At 40.5% G+C, this 22,965-nt stretch overlaps 1 protein-coding gene across 1 annotated transcript in view; it reads left to right on the forward strand.

The window, feature by feature from the left end:
* The first annotated feature begins 558 nt into the window (after positions 1–558).
* pard6a (par-6 family cell polarity regulator alpha) overlaps positions 559–22,965 on the forward strand; it is a 34,187-nt gene continuing 11,780 nt past the window's right edge. Inside the window, exons 1-2 of the mRNA XM_017704183.2 lie at positions 559–992; positions 5,468–5,690. Coding sequence (XP_017559672.1) covers positions 930–992; positions 5,468–5,690 — 286 coding nt within the window. The 5' untranslated portion in view covers positions 559–929. The remainder of the gene's footprint in view (positions 993–5,467; positions 5,691–22,965) is intronic.

The following is a 22,965-nucleotide window of genomic DNA, read 5'->3' on the forward strand; positions in this document are numbered from 1 at the left end:
TGTGTGTGTATGTGTTTGTGTGTGTGTATGTGTGTGTGTGTGTGTGTTTATATGTAAATAGTTAAAAGGACAACAGAGCACCTAACAGAGCTTGGACAAAGGAGTCAGCCATGTTGTCTATGCTGTATTTTATAGCAGGAATAGCTGGAAATCTTCCAGAAAGCACACAAAGTCCGATTTAATTGTGGTTGGTTAGTGTAGTGGTTAAAACCTCTGCCTTGTAGACTGGGGTTCAATCCCCACCTGGGCAAACACCCTACACTATACCAATAAGAGTCCTTGGGCAAGACTCCTAACACCGCCTTGGCCTACCTGTGTAAAAATGATCAAATTGTAAGTCGCTCTGTATAAGAGCATCAGCCAAATGCCGTAAATGTAATTCTTTATGAAGATGACCCAACTGTCTAATGTACCATTAGTACCATCTGTCTTGTCCAAAGGAAAACCACTCATCAAACATATAAAGTCTTCCAACACTCCCAGGCCTTTTCTGAAGGTTTGCTCACCAGCAGCGCCAAAACCAGCGAATAATCGTCGTTCTGCATTCCGCTCCCTGAATCACCGCCCGCTCCGGTTGTAGTGACGTTTCTCGAACGGGCGTGTCGACTGGTGGGCGTTCCTCGGCGGTGGGCGGACGGCGTGGGCGCTGACGTCGTTGTTATTGAAGGAGAACAGGCCACGCCCACTCCGGGAGCAGCAGCCTCTAACGGTAGAGCTCGCTCGCGCTACCCGCCAGTACTGCGGATCGAAGGGAGCTGCGCGCGCCGCCGCTCTATTCCTGCTATCCATGCTGCTAACGCTGCTGCTGCTGCGCGCGAGGGGCTCCGGGACTGAGGCGCGCGCCGCGTCCGCTCTGTGCAGCCTGTAGAGCAGAAGACGTGACTGGAATATAAACACACTCACACACACACACACACACGCTCCGAACCATGTCGAGGAGTCAGAGGACGCCGCTGAAGAGCACGGACAGCGTGGTCGAGGTGAAGAGCAAAGTGAGTGTCTCTCTTACGTGATGGGTTTGCGAACGCGCGCGCGTAGGGTGCGTGTGTTTGTGTGTAGGCGCGTGCTAGGTGTGAGACGAGCGTTTGGCTCGAGCTGAAGTTGTGCTCAGACAGAGCGCAGTTCTGGTGCAGTGTGTGTGTGTGTGTGTGTGTGTGTGTGTGTTCGATGCTATGGACGTGCGCAGTGAAGCGACCGGGGCCCGGCGATCAATTATGCATGTTGGACACCGTGCAGCAACGGTGCAGTGAAAAATATCAACCATCCATCCGTCTCCGTCCTCCTGCACACCTGTCCTCACACGACTGCTCTCCTCTCATAGCGCAGGGCTGTAGGACTGTAAGACTGATGGCTCTCTGTCTACAGCTCGTCGGCGTGTAGACCCGGTTGTGAAATCGTGTCTTATGGTCTAACATTGCCTGCATTTCACCGTCAAACCGTAGCTGGATGTGAATTGTCCTCATCGTGTTTTGTAGATCATGTGTTTAACTGCCTGAGAGCAGCGCCTTAAAACATCTCAATGGTAATCTCATGTGTAAACAAACCACAGACCCAAGCTGTTGTTGACTGGTCACATGCCCCCCCCCCTCCCCCCGAAGCTTTATGATACTTCATATGATGTTATTAATTTTGAAATGTGGGAGGTATTGAATTTCTCTCTCTCTGCTGAGTAAAGAACTGAATATTGTCTCCAGCATATCTAACAGGGATGCAGGAGTATGGGAAGTGTGGGCCGGTATTTTTGATGTACATGCTGAGGCTGATACATTTATATTAAACATTTTTAAAATGTATAAATCAGGACTACATCTATTAGCATTAGAGGCAATGCCATTCATCTATATAGCGTTATGAATACAGTGCAGTTACTGTAGCGCAATAAACGTTCTTCTCTTTTGTGTCGCTTAAACGTTCCACTCTTTTGGGGTACAACAGACATTTATCATTAAAGATAGCGGTTTTAAATATTGGTCAAATCTAAACATCTGTCTGATCTGGCTGAGTTTTTTAACATATCTCTCTCTCTCCCTCCATATATATATATATATTTCAATGTGATTCCAGTCTTATCCTATTTCCCCACTAATAAAACCGTGTATCTTCATTTCTTCCCTGATTGTTATTTTTCTACATCATTTAAAGGGGAATTTCACAGATTTTCCAAAATTTCCACATATTTATGTAAACACAGTCATTTCGAGCGGTTTGACGGGAAATTCTCCATTCCAGAGAACCTACCCAAGCCAGATTGCTTTACACTGGTGGTGATATGAACCAGGGGTCATGGTACAGAAATGTAGCCATTTTATTTTCTACCCAAAACAACCAGTGAACCTGTATGTGTCAGTTTAATTATCTATTAAATTATACAGTTTTGAAAAATAGGTCTAATTCCTTTTTAGGCACAGCAGCTGTCATTTAAATTATGTCCAAAAATGGTCCAACATTACTAGCAATAAAACTTATTAACTTATTAAATATATATTAAATGTTAAGAACTGGCATTTGGACAGTGATTATATTATCTCTATAATGTTTTGCGCTTGTTTTCTTCAGTGTGTTGTGCTTACTGCTGTGCGTCGTTGTCCCTGCTGAAGGAATGTTAGAGAAACCTGCTGTGGGAATGTGTAAAAGCAAAAATAGAAGCAGAAATTTTTGTTTTTCTTGTTCTTTTTGTGCTTCACATGAAATTAGAGGCCTCATTTTGGTCGGTACCACTTCGGTTAGGCAAGGAATGGAGTCGGATGTGGCGAGACAGCCAGACCTGAGTTTCGATTATTGTCTGAGGGCAGTAAATAGCAGGGTGGCAAGCCTTGGTGCTTTTTCTTGCCAGTGAGTTTGTAGTGAGTTGGTCTTCTCTTGGTCAAAGAAAGACCAGATGACCCTAATCCTTCCTCCTCCCCTTTACTGTCCCACATTGCTTTTACTCACTCATAATAGAAAAATTCCTTGGAAACTGGTGATTTCATGTAAGAAACATGCACATTCTGTGTGAGTCAAACTTCACATTAAATGTCAATCCAGTTTGTGTCAGCTCGGGTGCTACACCGCATTCACACCTCCTTCCTTCACTTCATGACTCATGGCAGGATCTTTTTTAGGAGCTCCTTACGCAGAGTCTCTATACTAGATCAGATGAACTCAGTAGGTGCTGAGGCTCGGTGCTCTTTGTAGGAGTCTGTTGTTTGTGGAATGCTGCTTGAGAGCAGTCTTGGCATGAATTTACTCACATGGTTCGTGTCTGATGAGCATTTTGGTTTGTTGTATGAGCCACTTTGTGGCCTTGAAGAAATACCAGTACAGGGAAGGAGGAGATAAGGCAGGTTTCCAGAGTCTTGGTCCATGTATGTACTGAATACCTTTGGATTTTATCAGACTGACTGCATGCTTTTGATAAAAGACTCACTCAGTTTACAGCTGGGTTATACATGATTCCTCAAAGCATAGATGTATTATGTTTATTTTTGTATACAGTATAGTACAAAAGTCAGTGACCATCTGTTATTTAATTTCAGACAAAATGACCATCAAATACAAGTATCAGTATTTAATATGTCCACTCTGCAGGTGTGGACAAAGGTGCCACCAACATTATCTTTTTTTATAAATATATACATCTTAAACATTTATAAATGAAACAATCAGTTGCTGAGTTTTCTACAAGTACTGATGATATCCACTATATGTTCAGAAAAGCATATTGTATTGTATTGTGACATAATTTATCATGATGATGAGATATATTGTCACATTGCCCAGCACAAGGATAAAGGAAAAAAAAAAAGAGCAGTAAAATTAGGCCTTTCCAAACTGGAGTTATATATAGAGAATTGAACTCCTGTGCAACATCTCGTGAACCACCAAAAGGTCATCATCAGATAAACAGTACTTTTACCGGTGAGAGATGGAAACAAATTAAGCTCTGCTCTTGCTTCAGATCTGAAGCAATTCACAGGTGATTCTGTCCATCCTTCCACTGTGAGAAGACCACTCAAGGGATCTGAAGGAATGTGTAGCTGTCACGAAGTCTGTCACAGTTTGCACTAGAACACCAAAACTGGACATTTGAGATGTGGACTAAGGCTTTATGGACGGGGGAGTCTACATCTGTAATTGTGAGAAGCAGAAAATGCAACTAACCCCTAAGACTGAGCTTTGGAGGTGTGGAAAAATATCCCTGCAGATTCCTTTGAAAAACTGAAAGCAAGTTTCCTGAAAAGAATGGAAGCTGTAATAAAAGCAAAGAGTCACAGTAAATGCTGAAAAAGGTACTATGTTTAGTTTTCAGAGCTTCTGTTAAATATTTTAGTGAATCAGGAAACAGAAGAACTTAATGGCCATTTTGTCTGGAAACTGAATAAATGAAAATGTGGTCTCTGACTTTTGAACAGTACGGCATGTCAGTAAATGGATGCTATGCTATGATGTTTTAGTCAATGTTCTCCTGATATAAATAATATAAGTTCTCCTATAAATAAAATGAATGAAGAACAGAGAGAGAGTTAGTGCATGAGCAAGACAGGACTGAAATAAATCAATTGGAAGTGCATCATCAAAGCCACTATCAATGACTCCCTCTGAACAACCATTGAATTTGTATACCGTAGTATGCTCACTTCTTGTAACACTGCACTTCCCATTAACTCACAGAGAATGTGACGGGATCATGATATCGGCTAAATGAACTGAGGCCTCACGTTTTGATAATGGATTGCTGCTTATCAAGAATCCACTCTAGCCCTGTTAATATCCGCCAGCAGCATCATAACACCTGCTTACCATTTTTTTTTTTCTGTGCTGCTTCTCTTTACTGATTGAAACATTTCCATGTCTTTCATGTTTGAGTCCTGGCTGCTGATGGAATTATTCACTGTAAAACCAGCAATGAGACAGAATCTGCCCGGTGTGTTTACCCATGATAAGAATTCCTGAGGCGAATTCCCTCTCTGCTTGGTGTACATTTGTATTTGGGTGTGTGCAAGCTCTGTGTTTTGATGCCCATCTCAGTCTTTATCTGTACCAGCACTGGACTGACCCTAGCTCTGTCCCTCCCTATTCATCTGTCACCTCAATGGCTCCCGTAGAGCCGTAAGTGCACATCAAAGGGATGGGCGGGCGCAGGTGGCCTCGAAATTGATACTGAGAAGGGCTGCTGCCAGTGTGTGTGCACAAGAGTGCTCGCCCAGGCATTATACGCCTTTCTGATTTCACATATCTCAGTCTGGCCATCTCAGGCTAGAAGATAGCTATATAGAAGATAACAATATTCAGATTCACTTAGGTCCTGGAAAGAAAAGATTCCAGAAAGCCTCATCTTCTAAATGGATCGCATTTCATAGAAAGCAGTCAGGAAGACATGCCATCACTAAAGCCAATATAGTTACATTTTCATGAGCAGTCAGTTGAGTTTCATTCAGTTCTCTTTCGCTGCCATGCCTGAGTAACCTGTGTTTGCTTGCCACTGCAGTTTGAAGCGGAGTACCGGCGCTTTGCGCTGAAAAAGAATGGTGCCGGAAGCTTCCAGGAGTTTTATCAGCTGCTACAGACCATTCACCGCATCCCCGGCGTGGACGTTCTGCTGGGATACGCTGACATCCATGGAGACCTGCTGCCCATCAACAATGACGACAACTTCCACAAAGCACTGTCTTCCGCCAACCCGCTGCTGAGGATCATCATTCAGCGGAGAGGTAAGGAGCTGGATTTAAAGGCCAGGTGGTTCATTTCAGGCCTTTGTGGCTGATATAAGACTACCAAATCAGATTGTTTTCCTATATCCAACACAGATCAGATTTTTTTTCAAAGCATCATGAACACATTTTTTCATATCGGATTACATTCACGTTCACGTGTTTCGTGTCACACTTCATTGTGCATATGCATATCATCAAAGTCAAAACAAAATCTTGTAACTTGTTTTTCAGATTTTGTGTTATTTGAAAATGGCAGCTGCCCCGTTACATTGTGTGACCATTTCATTACTCCCACTCTTAGGAATGGAATAGCTGTATTGAAATACTTCAGACTCACATTGTGTGGTGTGATGTTAACTGTGTATTAGTGTGATTGTGACAGCCTACTTTCAGATGCTCATCTTAAGTGGTGTTCATTTTAAAGTGTAATAGTTCTTAAAGATTAAATATTTTTATGAGCTGATACTCAAAATTTCAGTATTTGTATTGCATAAAAAAGTTGTATTGTGACATCTGTTATTAAAGTACATTTATGTTTAGAACTCTTTTCCTTCTTTTTGTAATGACCTTTTCTGAGATGCAATTTGTTACAACAGTGACAATATCATTGTCATCTTCATCGAGTATGGACGGCGTGCTAGCAGCAGTGGCTAACTTGATGATATAATGTGTATATGCGAGTTGTTTCAGGACAGAGGTCATTCATGATAATGACTGATACAGATGACTTACAATAACAAGCATGAACTGTAAAAGCAGAAAGATCAGATCTAATCCGAACTCTGAGTTTGAGCGATAATGGCCATAATGTACACGTAGCCTAAGTGTCAGTTGTGGACATGTTGAAGTGCCTTTAAGTTTGCTGAAGTGCTCTGTGGTGAAGATGCTCAGGCACAGTTTGAGCGAGTCAGGTGCAAAGATACAGTCATTCACATTGAGAGAGAGAGCTGGCGAGTTATTTATTAAACAGTATATTATTACTACTCAGTGTGTTGTTCCATGACAGTGGTGTTACGAGTGAGGATGATTGTGATGTTGTTTTGAGGGAAAGGGGTGGAGTCAGGGATACTTTGTGCCAGTCAGACCCGTCTCAGTTGCAGGACTACGTTTGGAACTGGGCCAGATCAGAGGAATGCTGATAGCTGTACAGAGTAGAAACAGAACACACAGTCCTATCTCTCTCTCTCTCTCTCTCTCTCTCTCTCTCTCTCTCTCTCTCTCATCACCCTCCCATTTCTCTGTTAATGTGCAGGTCATGGTCAGTGGTTCTGATCAAAACTGAATCTGTGGCCCAACAGCCCATAAAACGTGCCGCTAATGCCCTTAAGAATTTTCCCCGCCTGCTCGTCCTCCTCGGTTTCATGTTGCTGTTTGTTTGTGCAGTGCTTTTGGATATGTAAGTCGACTGTGAACAAAACCAGGCACCAACATCAGAAACGTCTGTGATCTATCATCATAAGAGTACCTAGCACAGAGATTAACCAACACTGTCCCATTGGACTTTCATTGCCATGAAGCTATAACAGATTGTCTCATAATTACAAAAATGAGCCATTTCACAGTTGTGCCTTTTGTTGTGTTATGGTTAATGTAGTTTACAGTGCATTGCCTGAGTGTCTTAGATAATGATGGTATCTCTTTAGGGACTGTGAGGTTCCTTAGTATCGGTGAGAGAGCTTTGAAGGGCCCTCATACTATAGTTGTCTTGTATGAATTGTTTTTCCTGATAACTGTTTTTTTTTTTTTTCAGTTTTAGGTATCAAAACCATTTGTCGTTCATTTTTTACATCAGGTCATTTTCCAGCCTCTCTTTATTGCTAGATTTTATTTTGATTTTGTTACTGTGTCTTAACCGATGCCTTAATATTTTTATATGTGCATATGTATGTGTAGTCTTATGCAAAGTTAAAGACATGTAATCTGTTTAAAAATTGAGCATCACACTTGTATAGTGTACAATTATCCTGCCTCTAAATGGCTAAAAAACTTAACCCTTACAAATATAAATAGACATTGTAAATGAGCTCTGTCCTGATTAAGATGGCTGCCCTGCATTGTGGCTCATTCAAAAAGTAGTCAGGTCTGAAACACTTCCTATAACTCTAGTGTAAATGGATGAGGCTAACTGCCTAGGCAGATGTATGACATCATAAAAAGTTCATTCAAAATGGGCTACTTTTGCAGCTTAGTTTCCATATATGGTCTGGAGAATGAATAATGCATTTTGAAACTTAAGCAATGTTCACACATTACATCAACATTTATTTAAAAAATAAATGATACAAATGAATTGTTCCATGATATGGCCCTTTAAGATGATGAGGTTGAGTGTGTGGGCCTGAATATAGAAGCTTTTTCAGTGTCTTTGAGAAGCCGTAGAAAGGCTTTGACGTTTACGACCCTTCACTGGACTTTACTGCATTTAGTGGAGGGAGCTGAAGGTTACAGTGCTCTGAGGGACAGAGAGCTGGAGTGTGTGGCTGTAAACGCCCCTGCTCACTGTTCTGACTGAATGAGTATTGCTGGCTCAGCGTTGTGGCCTGGCTCTGACCGCTACAGGACACACACAGGGGGGATGAGCTAAGCGCAACCAGCTGTATCCTAGTAAACAAGGGAAATTAGGGAGATGAAAGATGGTGAATTACTTCCTAGCATGTGGTGAAACCTAGAGAGGCGTGGTGTTTTGTTTTGGGGGGGTGAGTGGTTTCAGTTTGGGTGGGAGGTAGCAGGAAAAGGTGATTGATCTGAGGTGGAGGCCCTGGCTCAGGGGAGAGAAGAATATGGCTAATGAGACGACCCCCTACCAACCCCCACCAGTGAGACTGGAGGATTAGGTATGAGATGAGAAGGAGCGAAAAATGGAAGGAACAAGATTAGAGGAAGGGTGGGCAGCACATAACATGGAGTGTTTCCTGCCATCTTATTTTCTAAAACCTTTTCAGCTGCATTGTATGTGGGAGAGAGAGAGAAAGAGAAAGAGAGGGAGTGTAGGCATAGCCGTGTTTTACATAATCACAATTTGAGTCAGGAGTGGAGCTCATTATGCATGCATTGTAATACTGCTGTAGAGAGCAGGAGGACAGAGGCCAGGCTTATTCATTAACGCCCATGTTTATTCTAGCACATGAGGCCCACCTGTTCGTGCTGACTCAAGGCTCGGACAAAAAGAAGAATATTTTAATTAAAGTAATTCATTTCTTTGGAAGAAGCAATTAAACTGAAGTTGTCTGTAGTCTTATCATATCATCACTTGTGTAGTGAGTTGTTAAACTGTTTGGTTAAATATAGTCTTGTAATGAGAATGCATGTCTTTTGTTGCTGAATTATGGTAAAATCTGCAGTAAAAAAGTGTACAGCCCCTAAAAAACCACTGCCTTATTCTTCTAGTCTGCGCTCTTTAAATGTCCGGTGTAATCAATAACGCAAGCAAAACAAGCTGGCTAGAAAAACGCTACCATTGACTTAATGAACTGTTTCTCCCTTACAGGAGTTCATGTTTATTTATGGAGCATGTAATATGTTCTCCGCACACATGACACACTTTTACATGCTTAATCTGAGTTTTAGGGGCACTTATCAGCCATGCTAACTCACATTACATCCACAGGCTAACGACAAGCATGTTGTTCATCAGACAATGCTGACTAGTGCACCATCGCACACTTGCACATTTTTTTAAACACCCCTAATAATTCTACTTCCCCCTCACATTTAGCCCAAAATTTCTCATTGTTGGACCAGTGAAACTGGTGTAAACAAAGGATGATCATAACTACTATTAGCATTCCTGTTTTTATCCAGAAAGTTCTTTGATTCGTGTGTGTGTGTGTGTGTGTGTGTGTGTGTGTGTGTGTGTGTGTGTGTGTGTGTGTTTGCGTTTGCTGATATGTTAGAATTTTTTTGAGACTGAGTAAATACTTAATTTTCTATTTAAAGGAAAATAAGAAGGCTTAGGTTTGCTCTCTCTCTCTCTCTCTCTCTCTCTCTCTCTCTCTCTCTCTCTCTCTCTCTCTCTCTCTCTCTCTCTCTCTCTCTCTCTCTCTTGCTCTGATTTCTGGTAACTGGGCTTTCAGGCTGGATCTATTTAATAAAGCCGTGTTTGAGGGGGACAGAAATCCATATTTCCACAGCAGTCTTATCGTAGCTGCCGGCAGGCCGGACTAGAGGGCTGTCGCTAGGCGATTACAGCTTCATCTGTTCCATGAGAGAGGAATGGCATTTTTCTGCTGCAGTGGGGTTTTTCTGTGTTGCCCAGCCCTTTTATATTTCTCTCCGGTCTACAGAGGCTCTATTTGAATGCTCAGGATTTGCATAGCATGTTAGCAGTTAGCATGCTGTGGCTGGACTTGCTGGACAAGCAGAATTCTCACAATCCCTATTTAACATGCTGCTGACTCTCTCTCTCTCTCTCTCTCTCTCTCTCTCTCTCTCTCTCTCTCTCATTTTCTCTTTTTCTCTGTCTCTCTCTCTTCCCCTCATTCTGTCCATCTCTGTCTCTCAGTTTCTCTCTGTCTCAGTTTTTTTCACTCTCTCTCGCTCTCTCTCGCTCTCTATTTGCAGTTATACTTATATCACACTTGTCATCTTTCTGGGCTGCTGGTGAAAGCAGAGCCGTTTGGGTAATGAAAAATTCAGGCAGTACCTGCCTCACCGCTGACACCTGCTCTCATCTGAGCTGATAAAGAGCGGCAGTGCGTAACAGGGACTCGTCATTTTTATCGTCTTCTCTTTGAGGGACTGTGTTTGCATGTGTGAGACTCTTACAGAGGCTGGCAGAAGAAATGAGTCGGTGTTTGAACTTTGAGGTGGACACAGTGTTCAGGTTTAGTTTGCATGGTGATTCTGAGGTAGATACAGTGGTGTTGTAGGTGTCGGCAAAGTGTGCAAAATCACAAAGAAAACACACAACAGGAACCGTGGACTTGCCTGACGAGTTCTTAAGAATGTGGCCTTTAAAATGCGCTCTTGTTTACGACATCAGGAAGTGGCAGCCTGGAGCAGATCTGTAAATCAGTGTTATTGGTAGCTTTAAAGGGCCCATATCATGGAAAACCAAATTTTCCTTGTATTTTTCTTTTCAAATTTAAGTTTAGTGTAGTTGCAAGCATGGTTCAACTTTCAAAGCATACTGTTCCTTCATCAGTCCAAACTGTCTACAAAGAATACATTTGCTTATTTCAGTAAGCAACACAGAGCAGCTCGTCAGAATAAAGATCTTTGATCTTACATTGGCTTTAAAGGCACAGTAACACAAACAGCTTGTTTATTTCTATAGGATGACAGGAAGATAGAAAGTGATGATGTAAAAATAAATTGTGGCTGTTTTGCTAAAAAGAATCATAAGTTGACCAACAGTAAAATGCAAAAAAAAGTAGGATATGGACCCTTTAAATTTGAATTTAAATTTTTTTCCCTTAAATGTTCATGTAGACTCTGATTAGCTGAATGGGAAAATATTCCACATTTAACAAAAGCTTTAAAACAGTGGGGAATCAAACAGAGCTGACCGAGAAAGGACTTGTGTCTTATAACTTAACTGTCTGTGTATGTACATCATCTCTACCTTTTCTGAGGGGTATGTGAGAGTGAGATCTGGGAACGAATATATGTGATGATGATTGGAAATTTTTTTGGGAAGGCCAAGAGCCTAGAGTTTGCATGACATCTCTTCATGAGATGAACTTTGTTTATTAATAAGACTTATCTTACACCAGTGTGCCTCTAAGATCTCTTCATACTGTTCAAATCTTAGCTTTAAATGTAAACAGGAAAGAGGTACATACATATACTGTTTTTGGTTATGTGACAAGATACAGTTTTACTGGAAGGGGATACACTGTGAACTGTGAAAAATATTCACCTGGTCTTTTCTCCTGCTTTGTTCCTGTTATACTTCAATATGAAATCTGTACTTGATTATAAAACAAAGCATCTGTTTTTCTTATGTTAGTATCTTTTGGCCAAGAAGTGCATTTTACTTTTGTGGTCAACTCCTCAGCTTGCCTCCATTAATGTCTGTCCCAGGTTACAACAGTGCTTCCATTAGAGCAACTGACATACAGCTTAAATGAGAGAATGCATAAGTTCTGGAAAAAATTGGAGTTACTACCATCTTACTTGATCTTCTCCCGTCTCCTTTATTCTAACATATCCATTGGAAACTATGAGTATGAGTGTTTGGGGTGCTTTTGAACGAGGCACAATACAGAGCAGCTAATCAGAATATAACTCATTTGTCTTATATAAGTCTTAAATGCACAGCCTGTTTAATTCTAAGGGATAAAGAACGACTGGAAAATGATAATGTAAAAATGAATTATGAGAATTTGTGGTACAAAAAGTGGAACATAAAATACAAGAAATGTGTGGGTAATGGGCCATTTCAAAAGCTTCATTTTTTCAGACCCAAAAAGCTCATATTAGGTCCAACACAGCAACATTATTATTATTATTATTATTATTATTATTATTATTATTATTATTATTATTATTATTATTATTATTATTATTATTATAACCTCCTCCCCTGGTTTTGCAGCATTTACACAACTGTCAACGAAACAGCCTAGAAACTCCTATAAAGTGGTACAAACCAGCTTATGTAACATGCATAACACCCCATAGCAGCTCAGAGTGGAGTGATTGACATGTTACAGGGAAGATGGATCCACTGTGCTGGTGGGATCATTGGCTATCTCTAATCAGTTCTCTCTCTCTCTCCCTCTCTCTCTCACAGCAGGGACATTAAGGGCAGTCTAACTGAAACAGAGAGGAGATTGATAGTGCTTTTAGTGTGAGCTCATCCTGCATAGCGGCTAGAGACAAATGCAGTTGGTGGATAATGGTATTGGTATTCTCATGGCAGATGGGTACCAGTGGGGCAGGGAGGCAGTTCTGACATCTGCACTATATGCAAATGAAAGAAGCTTTACAAAAAATATATGAAGCGGTTTCTCAGATTTAGATTACGATTAGTGTTGTTGAATTACCATGTTAATGCTCCATTGATTATCCATTGAACATCCTTTTTTTAAACCAGCTCTAGGCTAAATCTGTGTCTGTCCTATGTGAACTTTATATTATATAAGAAATCAAATACTGTACGTAGGTAAGCATCTGAGTCAGAAGAGAAGCAGTTAGTGGATGAGTAGAGCAGGGAATGTGATGAGTTGAAGCAGAGACAGTGTGTACAGAGCTATTTCCTAGAGCTCTGCCCTCATACACACTTCTGCTTAAAATGAAGGACTTTCAATGGAAAGTGGATGCAAACTGGTTCTTAGAAAGTGTATGTGTGTGTATGCGTGCGTGCGTGTGTGTGTGTGTTTCTGAGTATCTGACTTTCCATGTGTGTTTTGCCTCTGTGGATGGTCAATACTGTGTAAAATCGGAGATCGCCCTGGTCAAAGAGGACATTTTTACATCATATGTAATGGAAAAAGAACAGAAAACATGCAATGAACAGCCTCAACAACAACATATGTAATTTTCCACCTTTTGTGTCAATCTTTACCTTTACAGCTTTTGTTAGTTTTGGGAGACTTGCTTTGTGTTTTTAAAATAAAATATTTTTCCACATCTCTAAAGTTCAGTCTGGGAAATCCCAAACACATTCAGTGATGTTGAGGTCTGGATTCTAGGGTGCCCAGACCATTGTTCTGTCTGGCTTTTTGGCAGCTAAGCATCCTTTTAGAGCCAGTGTTGACTTCTCACAGTGGAAGGATGGACAGAAACACCTGTGGATTTTTTCAGGTCGGAAGCAAAAAGATGAAAGCTTTAAGTACTCTGGATGTGATGGTGACAGTTTTGGTGGTCTCCCTGGTCTTGGAATTCCATTGTCTCTCCATCTTTGGATCATTTCTTGATCCATCTTGATCATTTCCCTGTTTGTTTACTTCCATTCCTTTGCCTTTCATCTTCCTTATGCAAATGTATTGTCTTGCATCTAATCTCCTCAGAAATATCTTCTGAAAGATGATTCACTTGTGCTCAATGGCTGTTTTTGACTGGAAATTAAATAAATGAAGGGTGGTCTCTGACTTTTGTACAGTGCTGTATGTGCTGTAGCTGTTTTGCCTTTTGGATGAGTTCACTGGGGTGGTGTATGCGACCCCTCTGTTCTGCTGCAGGAGTGATTATGTCTTTCATTAGTAATCTGTGTGTGCGAGGGTGTGTTCTCTGGAGAGAAGCCTCAGTCCTAAAATAAGAACTGCACCTCCTCCATCCAGCACCAGTCTGCTGCAGAGCATTTAGCATTTAGCAGGTGTGTTATTAGCTAATTAGTGAAGAGGACTAGTGTAACGCCCATCAGCTACACTGCTGTTTACAGCACAGCAAGGGAGTGTAGGAGCCAGACAGACACACAGACTCTACAGTACAGGATGCTCTGAGGTTCCAGCAGCTGCTCAGGACCCCCAGAGACACGCCATGTGTATGTGTGTACAAGAGTGAGTGTGTGTACACAGTATGCTCTCTCGTCCATGTTTAATATAGCTATCTATAGTCTGCAGGCTGTGGTTGGCATATGTATGGAACATTCTCCTCACTGCCTGCTGATTCTGTTTAAACTCGCTGGATTATACCACATCTTCACAGCTGTAACTGTCACACAACCACTTTTATATATTCCCCTTATTTTCCCCAGTAGAAAAGATAGGAGTCTAGAAAAGGTATGATACCACCATTTATTTTCCGATACTGATATTTCTTCTTTGAAGGAACGGTTCAGCGAAAAATCCAAGAATCCAGTGTATTTATCCAAAATTTAGTCAGTCAGTTAAGACCTATTTGGTGTCCAAATTTAGCACTGGAGCTTTGAGGCTAACATTGCTAACAAGCAATAAAAGTCAGTAGTCACCTAAAGCTTTTCTGTAAAATGCATTCCCAAAGTTTCTTTTGATCTGCTCAAACTGCATTCAGAATTTCATTAAGGTCGTGCAGACTTGTTAATGTGGGTTAAGGTACTGTAAGATTAACTTTGAGATTGTATAAATTAGATTTCATGTCAAAACATTTTCTTCAAAAACTACTGAGCTTTAAATCGAGCCCTTAAGATGAGCATCTAGAAGTAGATGCTGAAACTATTCAAAGATTTTGCAACAGGAAGAAACACACAGCTAACAACATTGCATAGTGTGAGAGAAAGATATTCCAAGCTAGATTAATTTCAGGACTGGATCGGGTTGCGTTCTTTTTATTCCCTCCGATGTCTGATCCAGACATCCGGGCCTAGTAAGGATACCTGTTATCTGTGTGTGGGGGTCATAAAGAGGAGAAAAGCAGTGTTTGAACAGCAGAAAGTAGAGCATGTGGGCAGGAAGAAGACAAAATGAAAAACAGTTAAGAGCAATGGAGAGAGTGAGGAATGAGAGAGGGAGGGAGAAAAGGTGGTGCATCACAACATCTGTTGTGCAGGTGTATGCTCCTGGCTGGTTGGGTCTGTCTCTCTCTCTCTCTCTCTCTCTCTCTCTCTCTCTCTCTCTCTCTCTCTCTCTCTCTCTCTCTCTCTCTCTCTCTCTCTCTCTCTCTCTGCCAAGTCGGATGATCAGACAGAACACCTGCCATGAAGGAGCGCACATCGCCCAATGTTCCGCAGTTATCTTTTCCCAGCAGCCTTTTGCATGACAGTAATCTGACATCTCAGCCTTGGCATACGTTTTCATTGCTGTTGTAGGAAACTCATATTTCCATAATAATAACAACACCGGAAAAAAGGAAAAATGCATCTGCTAATGCAGCTTTAAGGACTTTGCTTTGGGTCATTCATCCTTCGGTTTTTACCCAAAGTAAGGAGCGGATGCTTTCTTCAAAGCTGTCTCTTTTATGTAGTACAGGCGATACCCAAAATGATGAACCTGCAGCGGTGTCCCACAACAATGCTAATTTAACTTTCACAAATTGATGGGTAACAAAAGAACTGTTTTAAGAACAGATCAAAATACATAAAACGGAAATGTTTGTTTGCTTAACGTTTACAGCACAGTGTGAGGTTCCCTTTGGTGTAAGACAGAATTTTAGAATAGGTTAACAGTGTCATGGATTCATTAACTTTATTAATGCAAACCTAAATATCATCTGTTAAGGCAGGGGTGCTCAGTCCTGCTCCTGAGATCTACCGCCCTGCTGAGTTTAGCTCCAGTCCTAATCTAACACACCTGTTCTAGGTAATGAGAGTCTTCAGGGGCATCGGAACATTAGAGCCAGCTGTGCTGAATCTGAACTATCCAGGGTTTTAGATCTCCAGCACCAGGATTGAGCATCCCTATGTTAAATTCTATTCACAAAGAGTCTGCTTTTAAAATGAGCACAGGCATATTATTGCTGTCTTTCACATGTACCTGATGCTGCGTAAAATTTTTAATCAGAGAATATTCAGAGTCAAAGCTCATGGTTGCAGTCCAAATAAATGCCAGCAGAAGAGCTCATCTTGCTCTTGGCAGAACATAAAAGCTCATCGTCTTTGTAGGAACAAACCCTAAATCTCCAAAATGGTAACTTTACAGGAGAAGGGGAAAAACACTCTGGACGTCAATGTAGATTTTTTTCATGTAATTTTGGATCATTTTTGTTGGTTCATTCATCATAAAATAAATGGCAACTTTTTATGCAAAAAAGTGGAAAACCAACAAAAATGGACAGTAATGTTATACAGCAGGCAACAAGCTGACTATAAAATTGCAGAGGCTAAAAAAAGGTATGTAGCACAATAACTGAAAGGCTAGGAGTTATGGTAAGTACTTTAGTATGACATAACTATTGTTTATTTGTTGATGGGTAGTTTATCTGGGTTTGTCGTAGTCAGTTCATGCCTGGTGGGAACACTTGTATCCTGTGTTTGTTCCTTGCACTTGCAGAGCTTAAAAGAAAGATGATTAATTCATCATCACTACTACACAAGGAATCACATTGTTTTTTTTTTTTCTCCTTCCTAGAATGTTAAAAAAACACTGGATTTAGTGTGAAGGTTACACTATGTTAAAAAACACATTTTTTTGCCCTGAAAACTCATACTTGGTGTGAGTAGAACTTTACTGTGATATATATTTAGAAAATATTGTGATTTTTATCATTACCGCCCAGCACGTCTTCCATATAAAGTACATTCTGCACTGTCTCTGTGCAACTGAGTCTGTGCAGTGAGTCAGTGTGGCATTTGACTCTTCTCCCACCACATGTGGGCAGCTCCCTGCTTGCTGGCTATAGGTCAATAAGTTGCTAAGACAATGAGCCAGCGAATCGGGCGTGAGCCGGACTGGGGTGCCTGCTCCACAGGTGCAGTAGCTGAGCCCCCATCACCATGACAACCATGCAAATAGAAACTGCTGTTTGGGGAAGAGTGAGAGAGGAGCCAGAACAGGGGAGAGGGAGAGAGGGAGATGAGTTGGAGTCTGGGCCATGGTTGTTACCATTTTTAACCCCCTCCTGACTAAACTAGTCAGGCTAATTTTAGCACAGGTTTTCTCTGTGACTGTGTGTGCCACTCCCTGGTGTGACGCAAGTGTTTTGTTAGTTGTGGTTTATTTCAGGGACTGTTTCTGAACAAGGTCCAGCAGGAAGCGGGTGGGATCAGGCTCAGCTCCCTGCAGTGGAGTGTCCACTTCCTGTCCATCCACCCCTCCTTACTGTACCTAAATCAGTCTCAAGCATGTGTGTCATGAGTGCGCGAGGACGGTGCAGTGGATGACGACGGGGCCCAGAGGAGACGTGCTGTCGCACAGTGAGAGGGTGTGGAGCAGGCTGTATGTAGAAAATGAAAAGAATGCTCGCTCGGCTTTGGCAGCTGTGCGCATGTGGATTAGGAAGAGAATGCCTCTGTTTTCACCTGTAGAGAGCTGTTCCTGGATCAGTCATGATTTCTTTGCACTCAGAGTTGAGTATATGGAGGCCCAGGAGGATATCTGATTTCAGATCAGGGCTTTAAGCTATGAAACCCAGACCACTATGAGCACTATGAGCCAGAAGGTTAATGCTGTATAGTCATGGAGGTGCTGGATATACTTAAACTCGGCCCAGAACAGGTGGAACTGGATGGAAAGACACCAAATTCAAAAAGGAGAAGCTCAGTTCTGCCTGTTAAACCTCAGTGGAGTAAGAAAAGCTAGCACAAAGGAAATGTAATATATTTGTGCTTACCTTCAGCTCAGTTGGGCCTTTTTAAAGATAAGGAAGTGGTAAATTCTGTATTTAACACACCAAAAAGTTTTGAAGACAACAATATTTTTAGTTTTCATGGCATAGATGGATAAATGTGTAGTTAATTCATTTACTTGAATAAATAGTTTCTACCCAGTGCTGTAATTAGCTAATGGTACCACATTTGTGTTTGCACACTGGGTTTAATACTAATAATATAATATTATAAGTGTAACATTCTTCACTTTTATGTTGCCGTTTCACAGTGAATCATTCAGTGGATACTTCAGTTTGAGGCCTGCAACTTAATAGCAATGGCTACTAGCCTGTCTGAGTTAATTAGCGTAGTTCTAATTGAGTAAGAATTAGGGATTCATCAGTATCACTTATTTATGCTTTCTTTCTGATTAATGTTTCAAATACTGCATAAGGTTCATTTTAATATTAAGCTAAGTAGAACATAAACATTCAAATGGGGAAAAAAACGCTATGCAAGGTGTATAGTGTTTTTTAGTACCAAAGAGGAAGTATACGATATAGTTGTATATACAGTATAATTATATAATAGTAATAGTAACCTGATGCCATCATAGATTAGCAAAATATTGTGTTATTTTATCAGTTTTATCAGAATATGTTATCATTGTTTACCTTTGGCCAAACTAACCCTGAGTGTAGGAACAGTAATACAGGGTATAGGGTCAGCTCTTTTATATAGAGGTCCTAATAGCTAAGTGTTTATTATTGAGAGGGGGTTGTTGCATGTGAGTGTGTGTCTTAGTCATAATCCCAGGGTTAGGATTAGAACTGGCCTTCATCAGCCTCTGAGGTAATCCCAAACAAGCCCCATTTGTCACGTCACTACACACCACTACACACACACGTGCACACACACACACAAGGGTGGTCAAAATAACGATATTGTATCGTTATCATGATAAATTATGTAGGTCACTTTTCTGAGCATATTGTGGATATCGTTGGACTTAAAGAACACTGACCATCTACATGTTTCACTACGAAGTTAGACCTGTTTAATTGTATTTAGTGCCGTGCAGTTTGTAAAACAAAAAAACTAAAAAATAAAAATAAAAAATATATATTTGTGACATGATGTGACAATTATTTGTGGATCTATTTTTGAAACTTAGAAAGAGGAATTTTCATGATGCATATTGTGAAAATATGTCATGAAAATATTTCATCATTTCATTCAGTATCAACCAACCCTACCTACACTGTTGTATAGATGGTGCGATAATACAATACGAAACAAGTATGTGTGTCAGCACTGTCTGATAGACAACAAGCCTACTGTCAGCCAGTGGATGCATTTTCTGGCTGAAAGGTCCCCTGAAAAACCCAAATTAAGCATGCTGATTTGTATAACATGCATATAGAACACATAACGTGCAGTTGCATGTCTTGCGAAGGAAAAATAGTTCCTTTAGTTAACAGTAGTCTTTTGCTGGCCGGCTTGTTTTGTCTGTATCATTGATTTCATGGGACTTTGTGTGGATTTTGCTACATTTTGGCAATTAAAGTTTAACAAGATGTCTTTGGACAAGTATTCTTATTTTAAATCTTTGCATAACTGTTGTTTTACATGTTGTTAATGTGTCTTGTGACATCAGTACAGTATGACAGATCTAATTGCTGGTAGAAATGTGAACAGATTATGAAGTTTTCTTATAAACACGAGACATTGCAGACCACTGGGGCAAAGGGAGGTTGCTGTTACCATGGGGACCATATGGCTGTGCGATGGCGTCCAGATGGTAGTAGCACGGGGTGAGGTCATACGCTCGGGACCAGGCACGTGCAGGGTGTGTGCGTATGAGACTGATGCGTGTTTAGGCTTGACACGCTGCCGGCTTCCACACCAAGACAAGGACAGTAGTCCACTGCAGAGCAACGTTTACGTGAAGGAAGAAGAGAGGGAGCAGGAAGAGAGAGGTGAACATAATTGCTGTATTGTATATCAGAAAACCAGGTGACATTTGCAGAAGGAAATGACAGTTATTTAGACTGAGAGAGTTTAGTTTTAACTCTCAACAGCCAAGCCTGTACATAAAAAATATGATATCAGAAATCATCCATTATCTTCTGGGAGACTTGTTGATTTTACTACACTCTAAAAAAGAATGGTTCTAATATCAATAGGTTTGACATAAAGTATCAGGCAAAACTTTAAACCCTACCCATAAAAGCCCTTTCTTCATTTTTGCTTGTATTTCCAAAAAGAACTATGAAATATCCCATTTGCAATTACACAGTGACCTAAACAAATATAAAAGGTCCCATATTATGGAGAGTTTTTCAACCGTTGATGTAGTATGTAAACACAGTTTCAAAATGTCCGCTCCTTTGGTCCTACAGTCCATATATGGATAACTAAGCCACAGAGACAGCCAATTCGCTGCTCACTCACACTGATATTATAAGGAGTGTTTCAGCTCAAGCTACTTTTTAAAAGAGGTGCAGTACAGGGCAACCAGTCAGAACAGAGATCATTTACAAATTTTAGTCTTAAAGACACTGTGACAGAACAGCCTGTTTAATTCTAAGGATTAAAGAGAGAGTGGTAAATGGTCACAGAAAAATTAATTATGACTAGTTTTCATCTATTAAATCCACACAAAAAAGATAAACAACCTTATGACTTTCATATGTGTTCTTTCAATACAGTGAAAGAAAAATTAAACGAAAGAAAACATTTCAAACACTTCATCAAAAGCCTCTTGATAATGTGAATGATGACATACACTTAATCAAGTGTACTTAAGTTTTTGACCGGTACCTGACTGACATGACTTGACAAATGGACATATGAGCAGTTTTGTGGGTTACTAGATCACTGCAGTAATGTGATCCAGCGACAGAAGCAGTGTCAATGTCTGAATTAGTACAGTCAGCAGCTTCCCACCAGTGGCATCAAGTGTCCATCTCTTCTGTAGCCAGCAAAAGCAGCAGGACCGTGGAAGCAATCCAGTCTGTCTCCACTACTTGCGCTGTAATTATTAATGGGACGTGCACACTTGCTGTTGCTTTGCGCTGTAGGAGTCAGCAGGATGGACGTGCAATCTTTATGCAGACTTTTATTCTGCAGAGTGAAATGGGGCAGCCTGGCACTGTTTTCTGAGAAAGAAAACAATGCAGAATATCAGTACTGCAACAAGAATTTCTATAACTGATTAGTTAAGTGACTTTAGATAAAATTTTATTACACCTTTCTCATTCACATTTCTGTCTGTGCCACAAATGATTGCTTCTTTTATGGTATGACAAAAACAACAGAAGCCCTGTCACCCCAACACGTCCTGCAGTGTACTGGATGCTAAAAGGATGCCTGTGTGTAGTATTGTGTGGTACAGCCAAAAATTTATATCACTGTATAATTAAGATTGCTGACTGTTTTGGTGTATATCACAGTACAGTATATCTATGTACTTTTTTTCTAAATAAGATGCTTAAGTAAACCTTTTTTGAAGATTAACAATGGCATATTATTCAAAGCAGCTGGCTAAGCGAGGAGGGCCTAGGCCGTGCACAAGGAAAGCAGGCTAGTCTATGTGTAATTCCAATGGCTAACAGCTAATCCTAAGAGACTGGCTTTTCCTTTCAGTCTCTTTTCTCCTGTTAACTCATTAACTCATTATAGTCTGATGTCTGCTACTTTGACAATAAACTGGACTAGCTTACCTAAGGCTGCAACTTGCTACACGAGAAGTGAGGGAATCAATGTGCTCTACACTGTTTGTAAGAAAAGTAACACTTTAAAAAGAATTATAACCAGTATTCTGAATGAACCGGTGTATCACCCACTACAACCTGCATATATGTTGACTTCTATCCTTAATTAACATCATTGTAAGCTATTCAACTTGAACAGTTGAGCAGTTTTCTATTTGGGGTGCATCAGTGCATTTAGACATCTGTGGGTTTTCTATCCACCACTTTTTTGCGAATTTTGAAAATATGGATAAAAACCTGGATGAGAAGAGCCAGAAATTTTTAAAAAAGCCTAAATTTTGCAGTTTTTTTGCTTGGTGGAGGAGGAAAAAGTGTATTGATAAAAGATACAATGTGAAAAATGATGATGGAAACAGATTGTTCAAATAAGCAATGACATAATGGGAAATGGAAGTCTAGAGAGTCTAAGTGTTAAGCCGTATGTCATATCAGAACTGTTTGCGGCAGTGATGTTTCCAGGGGTTTAGGGTTTGGGGGTTGTTTTAAATGTAGACTAGTTAGTTTCTGTAAAAACATAGGACCTTAAGTGCATGGCTTTGCCCAGTTTTTAGCTGAAATGTTTCTTGGTAAATATAACCTGTTGTCCATGACTTTATGTTGCCAAGCAAGACTTTTGCTTTAATATGTCAGAGAATTGTCTACTTTGACAGTAAAAGGGGTGTTTGACTGACACAGAATAACCAAGAATAGACTAGTGTTTTAATGTGTAAAGGTAGGTGGGAAACAAATATGAAAGCATCAGCCTACACATGAGATATCTTGCTCAAAAGCTACTAAGTGATTCAGATAAAACTCCTGAATAACTTATTATTAACTTATGGTCAGTCACATCACATAGAACAGGAAACTACTTATAAAAGATAAAGGGCAGCGTTCACATGGATGTACAGGGGTGCAAAATGGAACTGACAAAAACATGGTAGTTGTGGGCAGCTTAGCTTAGATATCAGACTGATATCCGATATTTGGCTGAGATTGCGGCTTCCCGGCATGGAGCATTAAGGCAATGCACACTTCATGTTGAAAGTGCGTCAAAGATTTACATGTTTAGTGCAGAAGTGATATGGTAATTGGAAAAAATTGCAGGCTCTGGGAAATACTGCGAGGATTGGGATTATTTATTCAAAATATCCTGATAATACCAAATTGAGAATACAGTATTATGAATTGAATTGGGGCGGATTGTATTATTGTCACACTCCTGTTGTGTATTGTTTATCTTTTTTGTACAGCACTCTTGTCATGCAGTGCATATTCTGATATATATTCAGCCTTACCACAGTTGAAATGCTTTAAAATCAGTGCAGAGTATCATGATTGCAGTGGCAAAATAATGTCAACAGTTACCTGAAGCAGCAGAGCCGTCTGAAGGGCATAATTCATTATTGAC

The sequence above is a fragment of the Pygocentrus nattereri genome, chromosome 7 (assembly GCF_015220715.1).
Source record: "Pygocentrus nattereri isolate fPygNat1 chromosome 7, fPygNat1.pri, whole genome shotgun sequence".
Classification (NCBI taxonomy): domain Eukaryota; kingdom Metazoa; phylum Chordata; class Actinopteri; order Characiformes; family Serrasalmidae; genus Pygocentrus; species Pygocentrus nattereri.